This window comes from Microtus oregoni, unplaced genomic scaffold (genome assembly GCF_018167655.1).
Source record: "Microtus oregoni isolate MIOR12 unplaced genomic scaffold, Mior012 000045F_ref0000178, whole genome shotgun sequence".
Taxonomy (NCBI): domain Eukaryota; kingdom Metazoa; phylum Chordata; class Mammalia; order Rodentia; family Cricetidae; genus Microtus; species Microtus oregoni.
The window spans coordinates 11,173,876-11,189,878 of NW_024543219.1; the positions used below are offsets into that span (position 1 = coordinate 11,173,876).

A 16,003-nucleotide genomic window follows, 5' to 3' on the forward strand; every position below is an offset into this window, starting at 1 on the left:
CTGAGGAGGAAGAGCTGACACACAGCCTTGTCCCTCTAACCCTGGCTGGTGGTGGCTTAGCGTCCACTCTTGTTTCCATGTTGAAGGGAGGGTCCATTCTTTTGAGGCAGCTCTGCTACTGCCTCAAAGGTCTTCACCACAGGACATGACCATGCTCCTCCTCCTAGTCACTGATAATTTTACTGTCTTTGTGAGGGATTGCAGCTTATTCTGATTACCTTATTTTTTATGAATGATTTATCTGCATACATGTCTGTGTATCAAATGTGCCTGGAGGATGTCAGAAGAGGGGGTTAGGATTCCCTGGAACTGAAGTCACAATGGTTGTGAACCACCATGTGGGTGCTGGGAACCGAACCAGGGTCCAGCGAGGAGCAGCAAGTGCTCTTAACTGCTGCACCACATCTAATTTACAGACTGTAAACAAGCGAGCGAGTGAGCAAGAAACACCGCTTACTATACACTCCTTTTTTCTTCATAATGCTTTAAGAAGCACTACCCAGAATTCCCTGATGGTAGTACCTAGGAGAACTGCTAATTTAAAATATAAACACAGGCTTCATTTCAGACCAAGTGAATCACAACCTCTAGGGGATGGACCTCGAAAACTGTTTTTCCCCTTAACTTGAATATTTTGTTTCCTCAACTTTTTATTTGAAAATATAAAATGTTACAAAGTAAAATTAGTACAAAAAAATCAAATGTCTGTGGTGGAGCTGGCTTGGGGGTTGTTAGAGCACACTGCTCTTAGGAACCCCTGAGGTCAGTTCTCAGCACTCACGTAGGGTGCTCAGAGCCGTTAAGGCCCGCTCAGAGGGAGCCAACGCCCTTTCCTGGACCCCACAGGCACTTGCACTCAGAAGCACATTCCCCTCCCTCAGATTCTCCTTTTGTTAGCGTTGACCACACTTGTGTTAGTTACTCTCTCTGCTTCTGTAATTATGCAGTCACACACCTTCCCAATATCTCTGGCAATTACTTGAGGGATATAGTATACACACTGTCATCTTTTATCTCATTACATTTCCTGATGCTAGGAACATTTCTACTGTGATTATTCATGCCCCATGGCATTACCTGGAAATATTTTATCTAATCTACCACCACAACCCAACTTTGTCATCCATTCCTGCAGCTTCCTCATCTACTGCAGGACAACAGGAAGTGGGATAGAGTATTTATCAGATCTCTTCACCCCTGTAATCGGCAATAGTTCCTGTAATTACTGTCTTTTATGACACTGACAACAGAAAAGAATACAGCCCTGCCCACACCTTGTCTGTGTTTCTCAGGTATTTCCTCAATATTAGGATGCTGCACAGGGGATGCTGCATCTTCCACTGGGTACCATATTCAAAGGCTCACACTGTCCACCTGTCCCTTGGGAAACCCAGGATAGATGCTGCCCGATTTCTCCTGTGTATAATTACTGTTCCTCTTTTGTGGATCAGGGAGCAGTTTGCGGGGATGCACACAATAGCCTGCTCCTAAGCAACACTGCCCTCAATTCACATTCACTGATGAGGATGTCCAGCTTACACTCAGCACCGCCATGCCTACTGTAAAACGACTGTGCAGCTCCAGTCAGCTTTACCGTTCTACTAAAAGCAAGCGACCTAGTCACTATCCAGTCAATTTTTCATCAATACAAATGAAAGTTTTAAAAATGACTTACAATCCTAAAGTGAACTGCATTGCCATTACTGTATCCCATGTTGAAGTACTAATTCCTGTGGTGAAGCACTCTGGTCCCAGACAGGCTCAGGTTCAGCCGACTGCAATGGTTCTCTAGCTCCTATCCTTGGGACCTGCCATTATTCTTTTGAACATTTCTGTAGTTTCTGTCACAAATTGTTTGGGCCTCTGAATCAGCTATATCCACAAGGAATTGTAAATTTTCTTTATGGGGAATAAGGCACTACAAATATCTCGGTGTTGTGGGCTCAGTGCGATAAGGGGAATCCTTGGTTTCTGGCTATTTCAGTAAACACTGCTGGGAAATGTATGCATGCAAACACAGACATCTGCGTATACATATTTATATACATATATAAAATACCTATAAGCATATTTTATAAATCATGAGCTCAGAATACCTTCACTCCTAGTCTCTATACACTTTATAATTACGCTATTTTTATTATTCTACCTTTTTTTTGAGATAGGGCTTCACTGTGTGGCTCACAGGGGTCTTGAACTCATGGCCATCTTTCTGTCTTAGGCTCCTGAGTGTTGGGTTTGCAGTGTGAACCACCACGGACCTCTCTCCTTGTTTTGAGACAAGGTCTCTCTTTGTAGCTCTGCCTCCTCTGTGTTTTTAAGGAGCACCGAGTGGTTGCTCTCTGGGAAACGCTGGGAAGACTTGGCCTAAGCTGACCACATTCACTATTAAAAGGCCGATGTTACTATACAAAACACCTAACATGCCAAAACAGTCCTGGTACTTACCTCGTCCCTATAAAGCGGGCTAGTATAGTACATTATGTCCATCGCACTACTGTTCAGCATGTCCCTCAGGCCTCGCACTTTGTCGGGAGTAATGGAATCAACAGTGTCTACAAACAAAACAAAACCGAAATCAAACTTACAGAAGGTTCCAGGGAAAAATCACATTTCTGAAGGTAACTTAATATTTAAGTAATAAACATTAATGGGGATCTTTCTTCCTTGCAAAATATCCAAGATAAAACAAAACAAAAAGTAAAAGACAACAACAACAACAGAAAAGGAATGTTAGAGGATGAAGGTTATTAACAAATTTTTGGCCCTATTTACCCTGGCCCAAATTATGCCCATCTGGCACACTTGGGCATGGCTAACAACAAACCAGGAATAAATAAGACTTTTCCCACGCTTCATATTTATCTGTCCTACTGGAACTACTGGAGACCAGAGAAGCAATGACAACACTGAACCACAGGAGGGCAGAGCCTTAGGACTTCATCCAAGGACAAGCCACTGCACTGGCTCACATTATTTAATTCGTACTTACTCTGTACTTTAGTACAGTGTAGTAAGGACTGAAAGGCACCATGATAAAGACTAGGATTCCCTCTCTACTCTCAACTAGTCTCCCAAATATTTCCTAAAGCATTGGCTTTCATGTTAAGCCTTTGGTTTACTGATATATAAAGCAGACGTCATTTTAACCAACTCCCCCACAGGATTACCAGGTTCCAAGCACATTCAGAGTACAATCCTTTCATGGCTGCTTGGTCGTGGCTTAGGTTCCAAATCAGCACAGACGGGTGAGGCACACACATGCTGGGCTGCACCGGTTTATCGGCCCGGCTTCGTCCCAACAATAAAGTGTTTAAATCACAGAAGTTAAATGGCTCCAGCAGCTGAGGAAGACATGACTCTCTGTCTCGGTTCTTGGCTACTCTGGGCCCTCTGTCCTACAACCATTTTACAGTCAGTTCACCAAGTTCTGTGAATATCTACAGATCGGTTTGGGAGTTAGCATCTCTAGAATATTCATTCACTCATTTAATCTGAATCAGCTTTGCATTTAAGTTTTCCTCTATTTTAATAGTTCTTATACTTTAAAGCCTAAATATACTAGTTATACATTTTTTAAATAAAGTTGTATTTGAGCTATTTCTTGGAATCTTGTATTTTTTATGTTGTCTGTTGCTGGTCTATAGAAAAGCAATTATTTTGCACATAAGTCCTCTACATCATGACTTTGAGAAGATGATCAGTTCTATTTTTCTGTGTAGTTTTATGCAATCTGAGCAGACAGCAGGGGACCTGTAAATCAGAACTGGTGCTTTACATTTCTTATGCCTAGCATTCCCTTTTCATGTTATTGTACTACAAAGACAGTGTGTCCATGGACACCTTAGTTTCTTTTTACTCTTTCACCACCAATGACTACACTGATACTTGTTATACCATGCTTTTACTCTGAAATTTATAGAGTAAAGCTGGTGGTGAATATTAATACTTGCACAGTTTTATATAACAAAGGCTGTGATGAGGACACAGAGCTGTTCTGACTTAAATAGTTCTCTTCCCTCCCTTAAATTCTGACAGTCACTGGTTTGTTCTTTGTGACTATAGTTTTGCTTTTTCTACTTAAATGAACAGAAGCATAAAACATGAGATCTTTCTGGTTGGCTTCTTTCAGTTATCTTAATACCTTCAAAACTATCAAAACCTCTGTCTGTTTATTTGGGACTGAATCATCAGTAGGTGATTCTCAGAATCCTAGGGCTCAGGAGGCTAAGGCAGGACTGTGAGTTCAAGGCCATCTGGACTACAAAGGTGAGATTGTTTCAAAAACAAACAAGTATCATGACAATGTGAACTTAGCCAGAACTGCAGGCTCAGGGGTTTAGGAAATGTTAATTCATCCTGTTGTCTACATTCCTGACATTTACCTGGGCGAGCCAGAAAAACCCATAGTGTTACTGTATGTGTAGACGGAAATTCCTGTTCCTCCCAGTCCTACAGCCATTCAATCCCAACTAAACACACAGAGGCTTATATTAATCATAAACTGTTTGGCCTACTGCTCAGGCTTATTATTAACTAGCTCTTATGACTTAAGTTCACCCATAATTCTTGTCTATGTTTAGCCACGTGGCTTGGTACCTTTTCTCAGTAAGGCATTCACATCTTGCTTCTTCTGCATCTGGCAGGTGACTGACTCTGCCTTTTCTCTTCCCAGAATTCTCCTAGTCTGATCACCCCCACCTATACGTTTTGCCTGCTACTGGCCAACCAGCGTTTTATTAAACTAATAGGAGTGACAAATCTCTATAATGTACAAGAGCATTCTCTCACAGCAAATATGGAACCTTACATATGCACCATAACTGCTGAGACATCTTCCTTGGTCACTAGCATTTATTGAGCTACTTTGTGGTTTGAAAGAAAACGTCCCCCAAAGGGAGGTGTGGTCTTGCTGGAGAAGAGTGTCACTGTTTGGGTGGGCTTTGAGGTCTCCTATATGCTCAAGGTACCACCCAGTCTTGGGTTTCACCTCCTGTTGCCTGCAAGTCAAGCTGTAGGACACTCTGCCACTTTCCAGAAGACATATGTAACAAAGGCACAACACCGACAGCAGCAACATTATAACAGCGAGTGAGGAAGGGAAGGATCATCTCTCTGGACCTCACATTTATCATATCCTCACCATGATGATAATGAATTAAACCTCTGAAACTGTAAGATACCCCAAATAAATGTTTTTCCTTTATAAGAGTTGCTGTGGTCGTGGTGTCTCTTCACAGCAATAGAAACCCTAACTATGACGTATTTACTTTGTAAAAGCACATTACAATTCCTGATGCCACTTTGGAGTGCAGTGCTCTAGTTGACGTTGCTAACCAGGAGACAATAACACAGCCATGGAAGACTCTGTGGCTGCACCCGGGGCAGTGTGCCACAGTGACGAAGGTGGGCGTTACTGTTACACAGACCTAGATCTCCTCCTTCTACCTCCAGATCACAAAGGACACACACAAACATGCTATCTGTGAAGTCCACATGGCAGTCCAGACACAAGTCAGTTTTGTCAATTTTTAAAAAATCAGTTTTTTCCCTCAAGTATGTTCTTGAATAATCAGGAACAAAAAGTGAATATACTCAGACAATTTTAAAACAGATTTCATGTGTGTGCTCCTGGTCTGGAACTTGCTGTATCAGCCAGAGCTCCACCTGCTTTATCCCCCACTCCCCACCCCTGAGGGCTGGGATTAAAGACATATGCTGCTGAACATGACCAAGATTTTGTTCTTAATAAAAATATTTCTAAAACCATGTATTTACTCTAGTAAAGGTTTATCATTGGCTAAAATCATTCCATTTCCAAACAGAATATACCTCCATCAAGAGTAAGCTTTGACCGCCACTCAACAGGCAGGAACTCAACATGTGTCGCATGGTTGGAAAAATGTTTTTCTTCTATTTTTCTTGCAGCCTCTCTCATCCTAAAAAGTAAATAAATGTAAGAAAAATTTTTGAGAATAACTTCATGAATGTCTTTACATGGTGTAAATATCTCTCACTGTAATACCTCCATTTCCTGGCAGCTCTGTCCAGCTGTATCCCACTGATGGCGACACTACGCTGGTTATACTCAGGTATTTTCCTATTTGTCACTCAGGACTTCAGATGCTCCCACTTACATTACATTCTAAATGACACAGTTCTTCAGGGATGCAAGAACATAATGAATACATCCGTGCTTTTGTTCATCTCCACACATCATGCGTCCAGTCATGAACTATCTCATTTCATCTCCTTTTAAAAAGTTTTATTTTTAATTAATATATAATCGCATCATTTCCTTCCCCCTTCTTCTCCCTCCAGTTCCTCTCATATCCCTGTACTCACCTCTCCTACTCCCTCTCAATTAATGGCCTCTTTTTTGCCAATTATTGTTACACACATACATACAGATGAATAAATATATAAATACAACCTGCTGAGTCTGTTTATAGTGCTGCTTACATGTATGTAATTTTAGGTATGACCACATGGTACTGGATAACCAATTGGGGGTTCATCCTGAGGGTTACTAATTTTTTCTCTCTCTGAGTAGTGCCTGTAGCTCTTTATCTAGCGATGGCCCCAACAGGTTCTCCTCATCCATGCCGGCATGGCTAGTGGTCCCACTGTTGAGGTCCTGTTCAGGTCGTCACACTGATGAGGCTTCACGTGCACAGTTGCCCTGTCATAGCTAGAAGACACTGTCTTGCAGAAGACTTCCTAGTCCCCCAGCTCTTGCAATCTTTCTGCCCCCTTTACCTCTTCTTTCTAATGCAATTTTCAATCTTTTACTTTGAAAATTAAGGTATTAATGCACTTACAGCTTTCCTTTAGCCAGTTACATGAATTCTGCCACCCCAATAGGATTCTGAGGAGCACAACCTAATGAAGACACTCAGAGTTCACTGTGAACGCTCCCCTTCTGCTGTCCCTCCCCAGGAGGGCCTTCCTTTCACAGTCTAAAGCAAATCCCAGACACCACACCATTTTATTTCTCACATAAACCCTCAGTCCAGGCTTCCACATGCTTGAGTTACACCTTGCACACATGAAGTAAATGCTCTACCACTGAGCTACATCCCCAGCCATCTTATCTCCGAACAGCAGATTTTCTAAAATAACGTCTATTCAATAATAAAGTATTATAATCAAGTAATTTTTAAATTTTGGCAAATATGTAGTTCATTGGCCTCATTTTCCCACTGACTATAAAACTAATTCATAGTAACATTAAAACATTTTCTATTTATGCTCCAAATACTGTATGCTCCATTATGCTCCATTCACTGCAGACATTAGGTCCCTCTTTCTTGTACAGTCTCCTACAGTCTGTTCACGAATTGCATCCATGTGGTGTCACCCACATGGCCTTTCTACTGCACAGCTCCTGTAAGGTGTCAGCGAGTCCGGGAAGACTCCACAGGATGCCACCTTTTTGTACTAAGTTTTGCCTTTCTTGTACCTGAAGAAATTAAACGTCTGTTTACTAATGATCTCACAGAGGATATGCCACACAAACCATTCTCATGGTCCTTGATATCTAAGAAAGGATGCATCAGGACATAATTATCATGCCAAGTCATATGACTCATCATAAAACAAAGTCAGAACTAGAGCAATGAGACGCCTATAGGAGAAACAAAGGGACCGGAGAATGAAGGCTGCCTGCCAGTCTCCAGCAACAATACAACCTGGGTTGCACTTTCACTTTCCCCTCTGTGGGCATGATGACCTTACAGTGTAGCAAGCTCAACAACGGCACGTGCAGGTCATGGAGGATCGAATTCCTAGAGCTAAACGTTTACTTCACGGATGGCGAATTTTACTGGCAGACTGTGCTTTCCACAGTAACGGACTTGTTCTTACTGCATCAGCATCCTGGGCCTCATGAGCTCTGCTGGACCTTGAACACAGCACTCAACTGTTGAAACACACAGCTCGCCATACACATATCCCAAGAAGTTCCTAAAGAGTTTCTAGAATAGAGCTGAGTATCTAACAATAAGGAGATAAATAATCTGTCTTGTATGTTAAGTATCCACTGACTTCTGTGTACAATCTAGAGTTGTTTCCTCTGGGAGCTATTAGTGTGCAGATTACATTGAAAACTGTCAGTTTAAACAATTCTTAATCTTCTCAAAGTTGGACAACTTTGAAGATTCTCAATTTCTGAGGCTCAGAGAGCAAGGAACAAACTTAAAAACTAGCTCGTTTCCTGCTGTCAACTCTTAAATTAATGATGTCAATTAAGGAGGGAAAGTCACATCTCATCAGGATACAGTCACTGTTTTGGTTTCATCCAGAAACATCACTGATTATTACAAGAGTCGGCACTGATTATTATAAGAGACCTGCTTATGCCTTGGGCAGAAGCTGGGACTGTCTGCAAAGAACTCACATGGCTGTGTTTTTTATAATTCTTCCTTGGTCCATCTTCTGTCCAATGCCATGCACGACAAACACGATATGAGAAGTCTGTGAGGGCTTGTCTTCTAGCGTGGCTTCTTCTACGTAACCTCTATGAAGTCTGGTCCCACTACTGGAGGCTGTAGCAAAATTATGGCCTTAAGTTTAGGACTTGGGAAATTGTATTTGAAAAATATGTTTAAAAAAAGAAAGTAGTAATGGTAAGAATGTAAGAAAATATTTCATTGGGTGGAAAGAGAAAATAAAGTTTGTAAGATAATATACATTGACTGATGACATAAAAAGAAGTGAATACAATACAAAAGCCAGAAATCATTAGGGAAACAAAAGGATAAACAACGTAGAAAAATAAATAACATCTATATTAAAAATGCACACCAGGTATGGTGGCACACTCCTTTAATTCTAGCACTCAGGAGGTAGAGGCAGGAGGATCTCTGTGAGTATAAGGCCAGCCTGGTCTACAGAGTGAGTTCAAAGATAGCCAAGGATACACCCAGAGAAAAAATAGTCAGAGAGCTTACTAGTCAAAAAGTACACGTATTCAATTAGATATAAAAAGGTACCCCACAAAATACAACTAACTATAAACAAAAATATTCAGATATGTTTACAGCAAATAAAAGAATGAATAATAACATCTTAGCCTTAAAAATGAATTTTCAAACTTATTGAGAATGCTCTATCTTCTCTTAACGCTCTTTTCAGAAAAAATATTTGTGTGGGTGGGTAGGTGCGTGCGGGTGCACGCGCGCCCATGATAGACAGGAAAAGGGGGCAGTATGTGGGAGGCATGTGCAAGGTTAAGGGGACAGCCTCAGGTGTTCAGTGCTCTCTTTCCACAAAGCAGCCTCTTGCTCTCAGCTTCCCAGGATTCAGCCTGGGCCCTGCCTCCCTGGAGCAGTGCTGGGATTTTTATATGCACACTAAGCATCTAGGACTGCAGCTGCACACTAAGCATCTAGGACTGCAGCTGCACACTAAGTGTCTAGGACTGCAGCTGCACACTAAGTGTCCAGGATTGCAGCTGCACACAAGTGTCTAGGATTGCAGCTGCGCACTAAGCATCTAGGATGGCAGCTGCGCACTAAGTGTCTAGGATTGTAGCTGTGCACTATGCATTGAGCTTTTATGGCTTCTGAGAATTTGAACTCAGGTCATCACACTTAGGTGGCAAGTGCCTTTTCTCTACATAGCCATGTAGCTAACCCTTCTATTTTATTTTAGTTGAACTACTTTAGTCTGGCAGTGGTGGCACACACCTTTAATCCCAGAACTTGGGAGGTAGAGGCAGACAGATCTCTTTGTGTTCGAGGCCAGCCTGGTCTACAGGAGTTCCAGGACAGCCAGAGCTGGTTACACATACAGAAACTCCATCTTGAAAAAATACAAAACAAACAAACAAAACAACTAAAAATCCTCAAACCAAAACAAAAATTGAAAACTACTTTAAACTGTAAAAGGCAAGAAACAATTCCTTTAGCAAGTCTACACAAAGAGTTGTATTGTTTTTCTCACAACCACCATTCCCTCCTCCACTGAAACTGAATCCATGACAACATGGCTTCTGCCCAACAATTCCAGTCACAAGCCCCACTGATTCCAGCCTCCTCTTCCTTTATGCTATGTACCGACTGTCATGCTCAAGTTTCACTGTCTCAAGGCAGACGGTTTTCACATCCTTATTAGGATTCTAATTCATAATTATGAGCTGAGGCATGAATACATACACCTTAATAAAAGTTTCATTTAACAGGGTTCTTGTCACTGAATTTAATTTCTACTTAAAACATATAAAAACAGAATATGAATTATCTACTTTTGACTCCCAAAATTTTGATATGTCACAGTACCATGTAACAATTACCTTTAGAAAATCCCAGTTTTTGGGTAACGGTTCTTGCAATTTTGGATGTTGTTGCGTCGCTGTAGAGATACACTTCATCCATGCTGTGCCAATCCACATGATTCCGACTCAGTTTGAAACTATGAACAGCTGCCGCACAAAAGAGGAATTTCAAGTTCTCCAAGACAGTTTTTTTTGTGTGTGAATACTCTAATACTCAGTTTCTGAACCAGTAGTAGCTAACTCAGACACCATATACTTTTAGTTCAGAAGAAAAAAGTTCATTAAAAACATTTATGTCACATGAGTAATGTATAGAATTTATAAATGCTCAACAATGCTATGAGGAACAGCAGAGGACTGGCGACACTTTATAGTATTAACCTCTTGTATGAAGGTGATATGGTTCTTGATCATCAAGCTATATCCCCAGGAGCATGGCTCCTCTTTCTGGGGGTATACGCCTATTTAAACGTTTTCAATAGCTCAGGCACAGAAACTTAAGTTCCATCCCTTTTGTTAATTTTACTAAAAACATCAAGATATTCACTCAATGAAAACAAAAAAAAAAAGAGGTTGATTTGCTCAAAAGGTAGTGATTGGCAGGGTGCCCCTGTCCTACCTAAAGATGAGCTATATATGACCCCAAATTCAGTTCTAGCCAGGTGGTGGTGGTGCACGCCTTTAATCCCAGCACTTGGGAGGCAGAGGCAGGCGGATCCTGGTCAAGACTGTAAGACATGCTGAAGTAGCATGTTCCCCATGGGAAGACATGGCATACTATAAGAAAATCCACTTCTTACATTACAAATAACTTAAAATTTTATGAAAACCAATTCTACTTTACTAGCTCTCAGAATATGTCATTGACCTGTGTGTTGTGTGAGTGTGTTTCTCACAGGACTAAAAGATTCAATTAACACAACTCACACCAACAACTTTAGTTACACAGAACACAACCACAGGTGCAGACTTTTAAATAAAAAAGCTTTTCATAAATTAAAATGGTTTAATAACTTCTGCAAGAGCTTACTAACCATTTACAAAACAAATTATTCTTAATATAGTTTTGAGCTACATATGTTAAAAAGATTGAAACTTTATGATCAAATATTTAGAGAGAAGTATAAATCTCGCCAAACTGTCCCTCTGCAAATTGTTTATATGTTTTCTTAAAGTGGAACATCTTAATATTCAAACATCTTAATGGAATGCAGTTTTCATATAGATGTATAATAATGTAAAACTACGGCAAATAGCGCAACAGACACATTTAAAAACAAAAACTAGTACTTCTAAGCTTTAAGCCAACTGAGCTAGAGCTGGGCGTAAGCTACAGAGAGCAGAACTGCAGTTACTGTACCTTGGGAACGCTTTCGCTTAAGACCTGTGGCATCTGCGCTCTCCTTATATCCTCTCCATTTGAACAGAGAAGGGAGGGAGAAGGGAGGGAGGTGGTAGACAACTAAGAAAGCAAAAACACTGAGCTTCAAAGTACATTTAAGTGAGTTTTTCTATTGCCTTTTCCTTTTAGTCTTAACTTTTAAAAACTGTATTTGACAAATATTTTTCTGAATGTTTTTAAAAATATAATTTCTAGTTAAAAATCGGTAAAACAAAAATTAGCTTACTGTCTGTCAAATATATGCTCTACTTTTATTGAAAGGAACAAAGGCAAATATTTATCAGTGACAGACAATCACACGATCATCGTTTAATTCTTTTGCGTAGTTACAAGAAATGCATGGCATTTTCGAATGCTAAGAGATTTATAAGCTCTATATTTCTGATACTAAGGTTATGGACTTCACCAGCTTTGTGATGACATAGTCAAGAGGTGATACACAGTTTGAGGATACAACCATATTTTAAAGAGCTCATTTAGCTCGCCTGAGGCACCACAGCATACACTCCACTGAATGCTCTCCAGACTTAGGCATGATGGCTTCAAGATCGTTTCAGAGCAAGGCCTCCTTTCACAACTGAGAAAGTTGTTACAAAGACAGTGAAAATTTTTTTGAAGAAAACCATACTGGAGGCTCCGATTTCAACTATCCCTTTTGGAAAGATTAATAAAATAAAAATAATCTCATTAGAAAAACATATGCTGTGACAGGCATCAAGCAGACAACACAGAAAAGTCAGGCACAGACTTGGTATCTGACAAATCAGAAGATGACCTTAAAGCCAGCATGCTCCTTGTTGAATTTGCTAGCTATATATTGCAGATAACACTCCTTACAGTTAAGTAATTGTTTAGTATACTTGAAACTGAATCTTATAAATCAGTTTACTACTTCAGTTAATTACAAAATTTTTATGGTTTAGCTAAAATTTATATTTTAATACATTCAATTTTCAACTTACTGCCTTCTGCATGAATTTGACATTCAAAGGTTAAATACTGCTCAAATTAAAAAAAAATCTTTAATTTCTCTCATATATACAATTGAAGTATATACAAATATTTATGCGGTAAGGGTTTCTGGGAAACTTTTACAAGGCATTAACAACTACACCTACACATTAAATTACTACATCTACATGCAAGTAGATGGTTTTAAAATTATAAGCTAGCTGGGGGCTGGAGAGATGGCTCAGTGGTTAAGGGCACTGACTGCTCTTCCAGAGGACCTGGATTCAATTCCTGGCACCCACATGGCAGCTCACAACTGTCTGTAACTCCAAGATCTGGCACCCTCACACAGGCATACACGAGGCAAAACACCAATGGACATAAAATACAAATAAATAATTTTTAAAAACCTAGGGCTGAAAGCTGGGTGACAGCAGACCTATAAATGCCTCTGACATAGAAGAAACAGACATGGAAGCTGGCTTCTTCCTGTCTGCTGTTCTCTCGTGTGCCTTCTGGTCAGTCACTCAGGAGCAGAGAGATACAACTAGGCCAGCAAAGATGTTAAACCACATAAAAAGCTGCTAGCACTGGTAAGGGGTCAGACCAACAGAAACTTCTAAGAAACAACGACTAGATTTTTTAAGTCCAGTGGTGAAATGAACCTGCACCAAATCCCACATTCAGGACACACTGGGACATTATGACATCAAGTGAGCACTTTCAGAAAGCTGGTCAGACCCAACGATGAATTCTCAGCGCTATGAAGATAAACACATTACAAAGCTCTTCACTGCCAACAGAAAACTGCGCTTATGGAAACATTTCATGTAATTAAATGGCTGCGGCTCTTGACCATGACACTGTATTTTCACTTCAAAACCATTGACCAGGGAGCTTAGCTCTTTTTAACCGCTGACACAGAATTACAGGCATGACTTCTTGTTAGCATTCAGTTAGTGACTCCTGTGCACTATTACAAAAGTGTGCACACACTCACAGCGCAGCTGACGGTGCGGCTGTAGAAGCTGATAGCATTAGTAAGACGTCCACATATCAGTCTTGTTCAGTAATGAAAAAAGACTAAAGTTTTAAATTATTTAGAATCATTTCCTTACTAATTAATCTCTCAAAGAACCTTTCTTCATCATGTAACTCTGAATTCAAAAAGTGGACAGGATAATAATTCCTACAAGAGAGACACACAACAACTCTTCCCTCTATGAAAACTAACTGTCTGGAAAGTTAGTATTTACTCTTTCCTACATAGCACTTGCCCAGGCTGCCTCAAATGATCCTTTGCTGAGTTTCCTTTCCAAGCAATCAGGGTCCCAGATGCCTAGTACTGATCTGGAAAATTCTTTCTCTCAGGGAAAGCAGGTGGCCCTGCGCATCTCAAACTTGATAACTACAAGTAAACTCTAGCATTCTTTCTTGGACCTCAGGTAAATTAAACAAATTAATAAAAAAAAGTTAAATCAAAAAATCATAACCCCAAACTAGAAGATGGGAATCCTCAGTCACCAAAGGCAGAGGAGAAAGGTGGTTAACGGGCCAGAACGCTCCCATTCACCCCTCTCTCTTCTGAGAGAGGGTCTCACTATGTAGCCCTGGATGTCCTGGCACATGCTATGTAGATCAGGCTATTCTCAAACTCATGGACCCCCATCTAGAACACCAGATTTTACTGTGCTGTTGGGTCTCCTCAGTCTCCCCTGCCTGTGACAGTCTGAACAAAGCAGGGCCATCTTATTTGTTGTGTGGGAAAACAGCCCTCAGTTTCAGTTTGTCTTATGCCCTTTTACTGCAAAATTTGAGGTTGTGCATTTTGTGGCCAGAGTGATGCACAATATTAATGCATTTAAGTTAACTTCTAAAAACGACTGCATATGCTTGGATAAACTATAAGGGAACACAACAACTATTCAGCACTAAATGTGTTTACACAATCTCTCTCCCTCCCTCCCTCCTTTTTTTCTTTCTGAGACAGAGTAGCCTGTCTCAGTAGCTTAGTGCAGCCCTAGAACTCGCCCTGCAGACCAGGCTGGCCTCAAACTCACAGAGATCCACCTGCCTGTGCCTCCTAAATGCTGGGATTAAAGGCGTGCGCCACCACCCCCTGGCAAGAATTACTAATTTGAAGGCACAACTGTATTATATTAGTCATCTTAAGTAAATGGATAGGCTCAAATGTATCACTGTATTAGATAAAATTTTCCTAGCCTTGGGATTGGACAGAAGGCCCAGTGGTTAAGAGCACTTACTGCTCTTGCAGAGGACCTGGGTTTGGTTCCCAGCACCCAAATGGCAACCTTTTCTGTCCCTGCTGGGCTCCTGCACACAAGTGGTACACACATCCAGGTACTTTTACTCCCCTAGTTGTTAGATGAAGTAGAAGAGCTTTTTCATTTCAGTTCTTAAAGAATTCAGTTTCAAGGATCTAAGTTACAAAGTGGGTTATCTTTATTTGCATAGTTACATCAGACTTCCATCAATCTAGTTCAATGTTCATTTTGAAATTAGTATGAAGAATCTAAAGAAGGTAAAAACTTAACCACACATAGTTCATTTGTGGCAAGAGCTACACTGAACAGACATGGTCAGAACAGTGAGGAGCAGTCTATTACTTAGTTTAGAGCTCCTGAAGGTAAGAACTTGGTTTCCTTGGAAGTCCCTAGAATACGAACGAATTCCGGCTTCTAGAATTTTTAAACATTTGTATTTATTAGATGAGACTTGACAGCCTGTTAATAACTCCATGAACTTTATTCCACTGGGCTGCCTTGCACTCAGTCTGGTAACTATTCTGCGGGCTCTCTCTTCTCTAAGATATCCTGGAAACTCCCACAAAAGTGCCCAGCAGAACTGGGAGGCATTAACAACAATCTTGACAAGGGAAGAGTCAAAGCTTTATAATCACACATGAAAATATTTAGGTGAAAAAGGTATTTTTTCATCCCCCAAAGAGAGAAACAGAAAATTTCAGAAGTTTAGAAAGATGAAATAATCTGAAGGCATACATATTTTTTGTTAAATGTTTTAAGTTTGAGGTATTTTTCCGTAAATGATGGCTTTCTGGAGGGTAAATGATGTTTTTATAATACCAGCTGTAAAATATACTATCAAATTTCCCATGATGTTCAAAGTCAAGTGTCATTTTAACCTCAAGTATATATTTATCATAATACCAAAAAATAGATGAAAGGACTGAAAATTATTGAACAATATGATAAATCTTTATATACCACAAGACAGCCAGCATCCTCAACACAAAGTTGAGTGGTGATGGATGCCTGTAATCTTAGCACACGGGGGGTAGAGGTTAAGAGATTATTCTGTTATGCACTGGACTACATGACACCATCTCAAAAAAA

At 40.3% G+C, this 16,003-nt stretch overlaps 1 protein-coding gene across 5 annotated transcripts in view; it reads right to left on the reverse strand.

Moving 5' to 3' along the window:
- The window catches only part of Ddhd1 (DDHD domain containing 1), a 79,156-nt gene that overhangs the window by 18,814 nt on the left and 44,339 nt on the right, over window positions 1–16,003 (reverse strand). For all 5 annotated transcript variants that reach the window (XR_005972536.1, XM_041634096.1, XM_041634097.1 and 2 more), the window contains 4 exons: window positions 10,295–10,423; window positions 8,399–8,546; window positions 5,833–5,939; window positions 2,449–2,555 (listed from right to left, as the gene is read on the reverse strand). Coding sequence is in view for 4 of the 5 variants with exons in the window: in XM_041634096.1 (XP_041490030.1) it covers window positions 2,449–2,555; window positions 5,833–5,939; window positions 8,399–8,546; window positions 10,295–10,423 (491 nt within the window). In the remaining variant the exon portion in view is untranslated. The remainder of the gene's footprint in view (window positions 1–2,448; window positions 2,556–5,832; window positions 5,940–8,398; window positions 8,547–10,294; window positions 10,424–16,003) is intronic.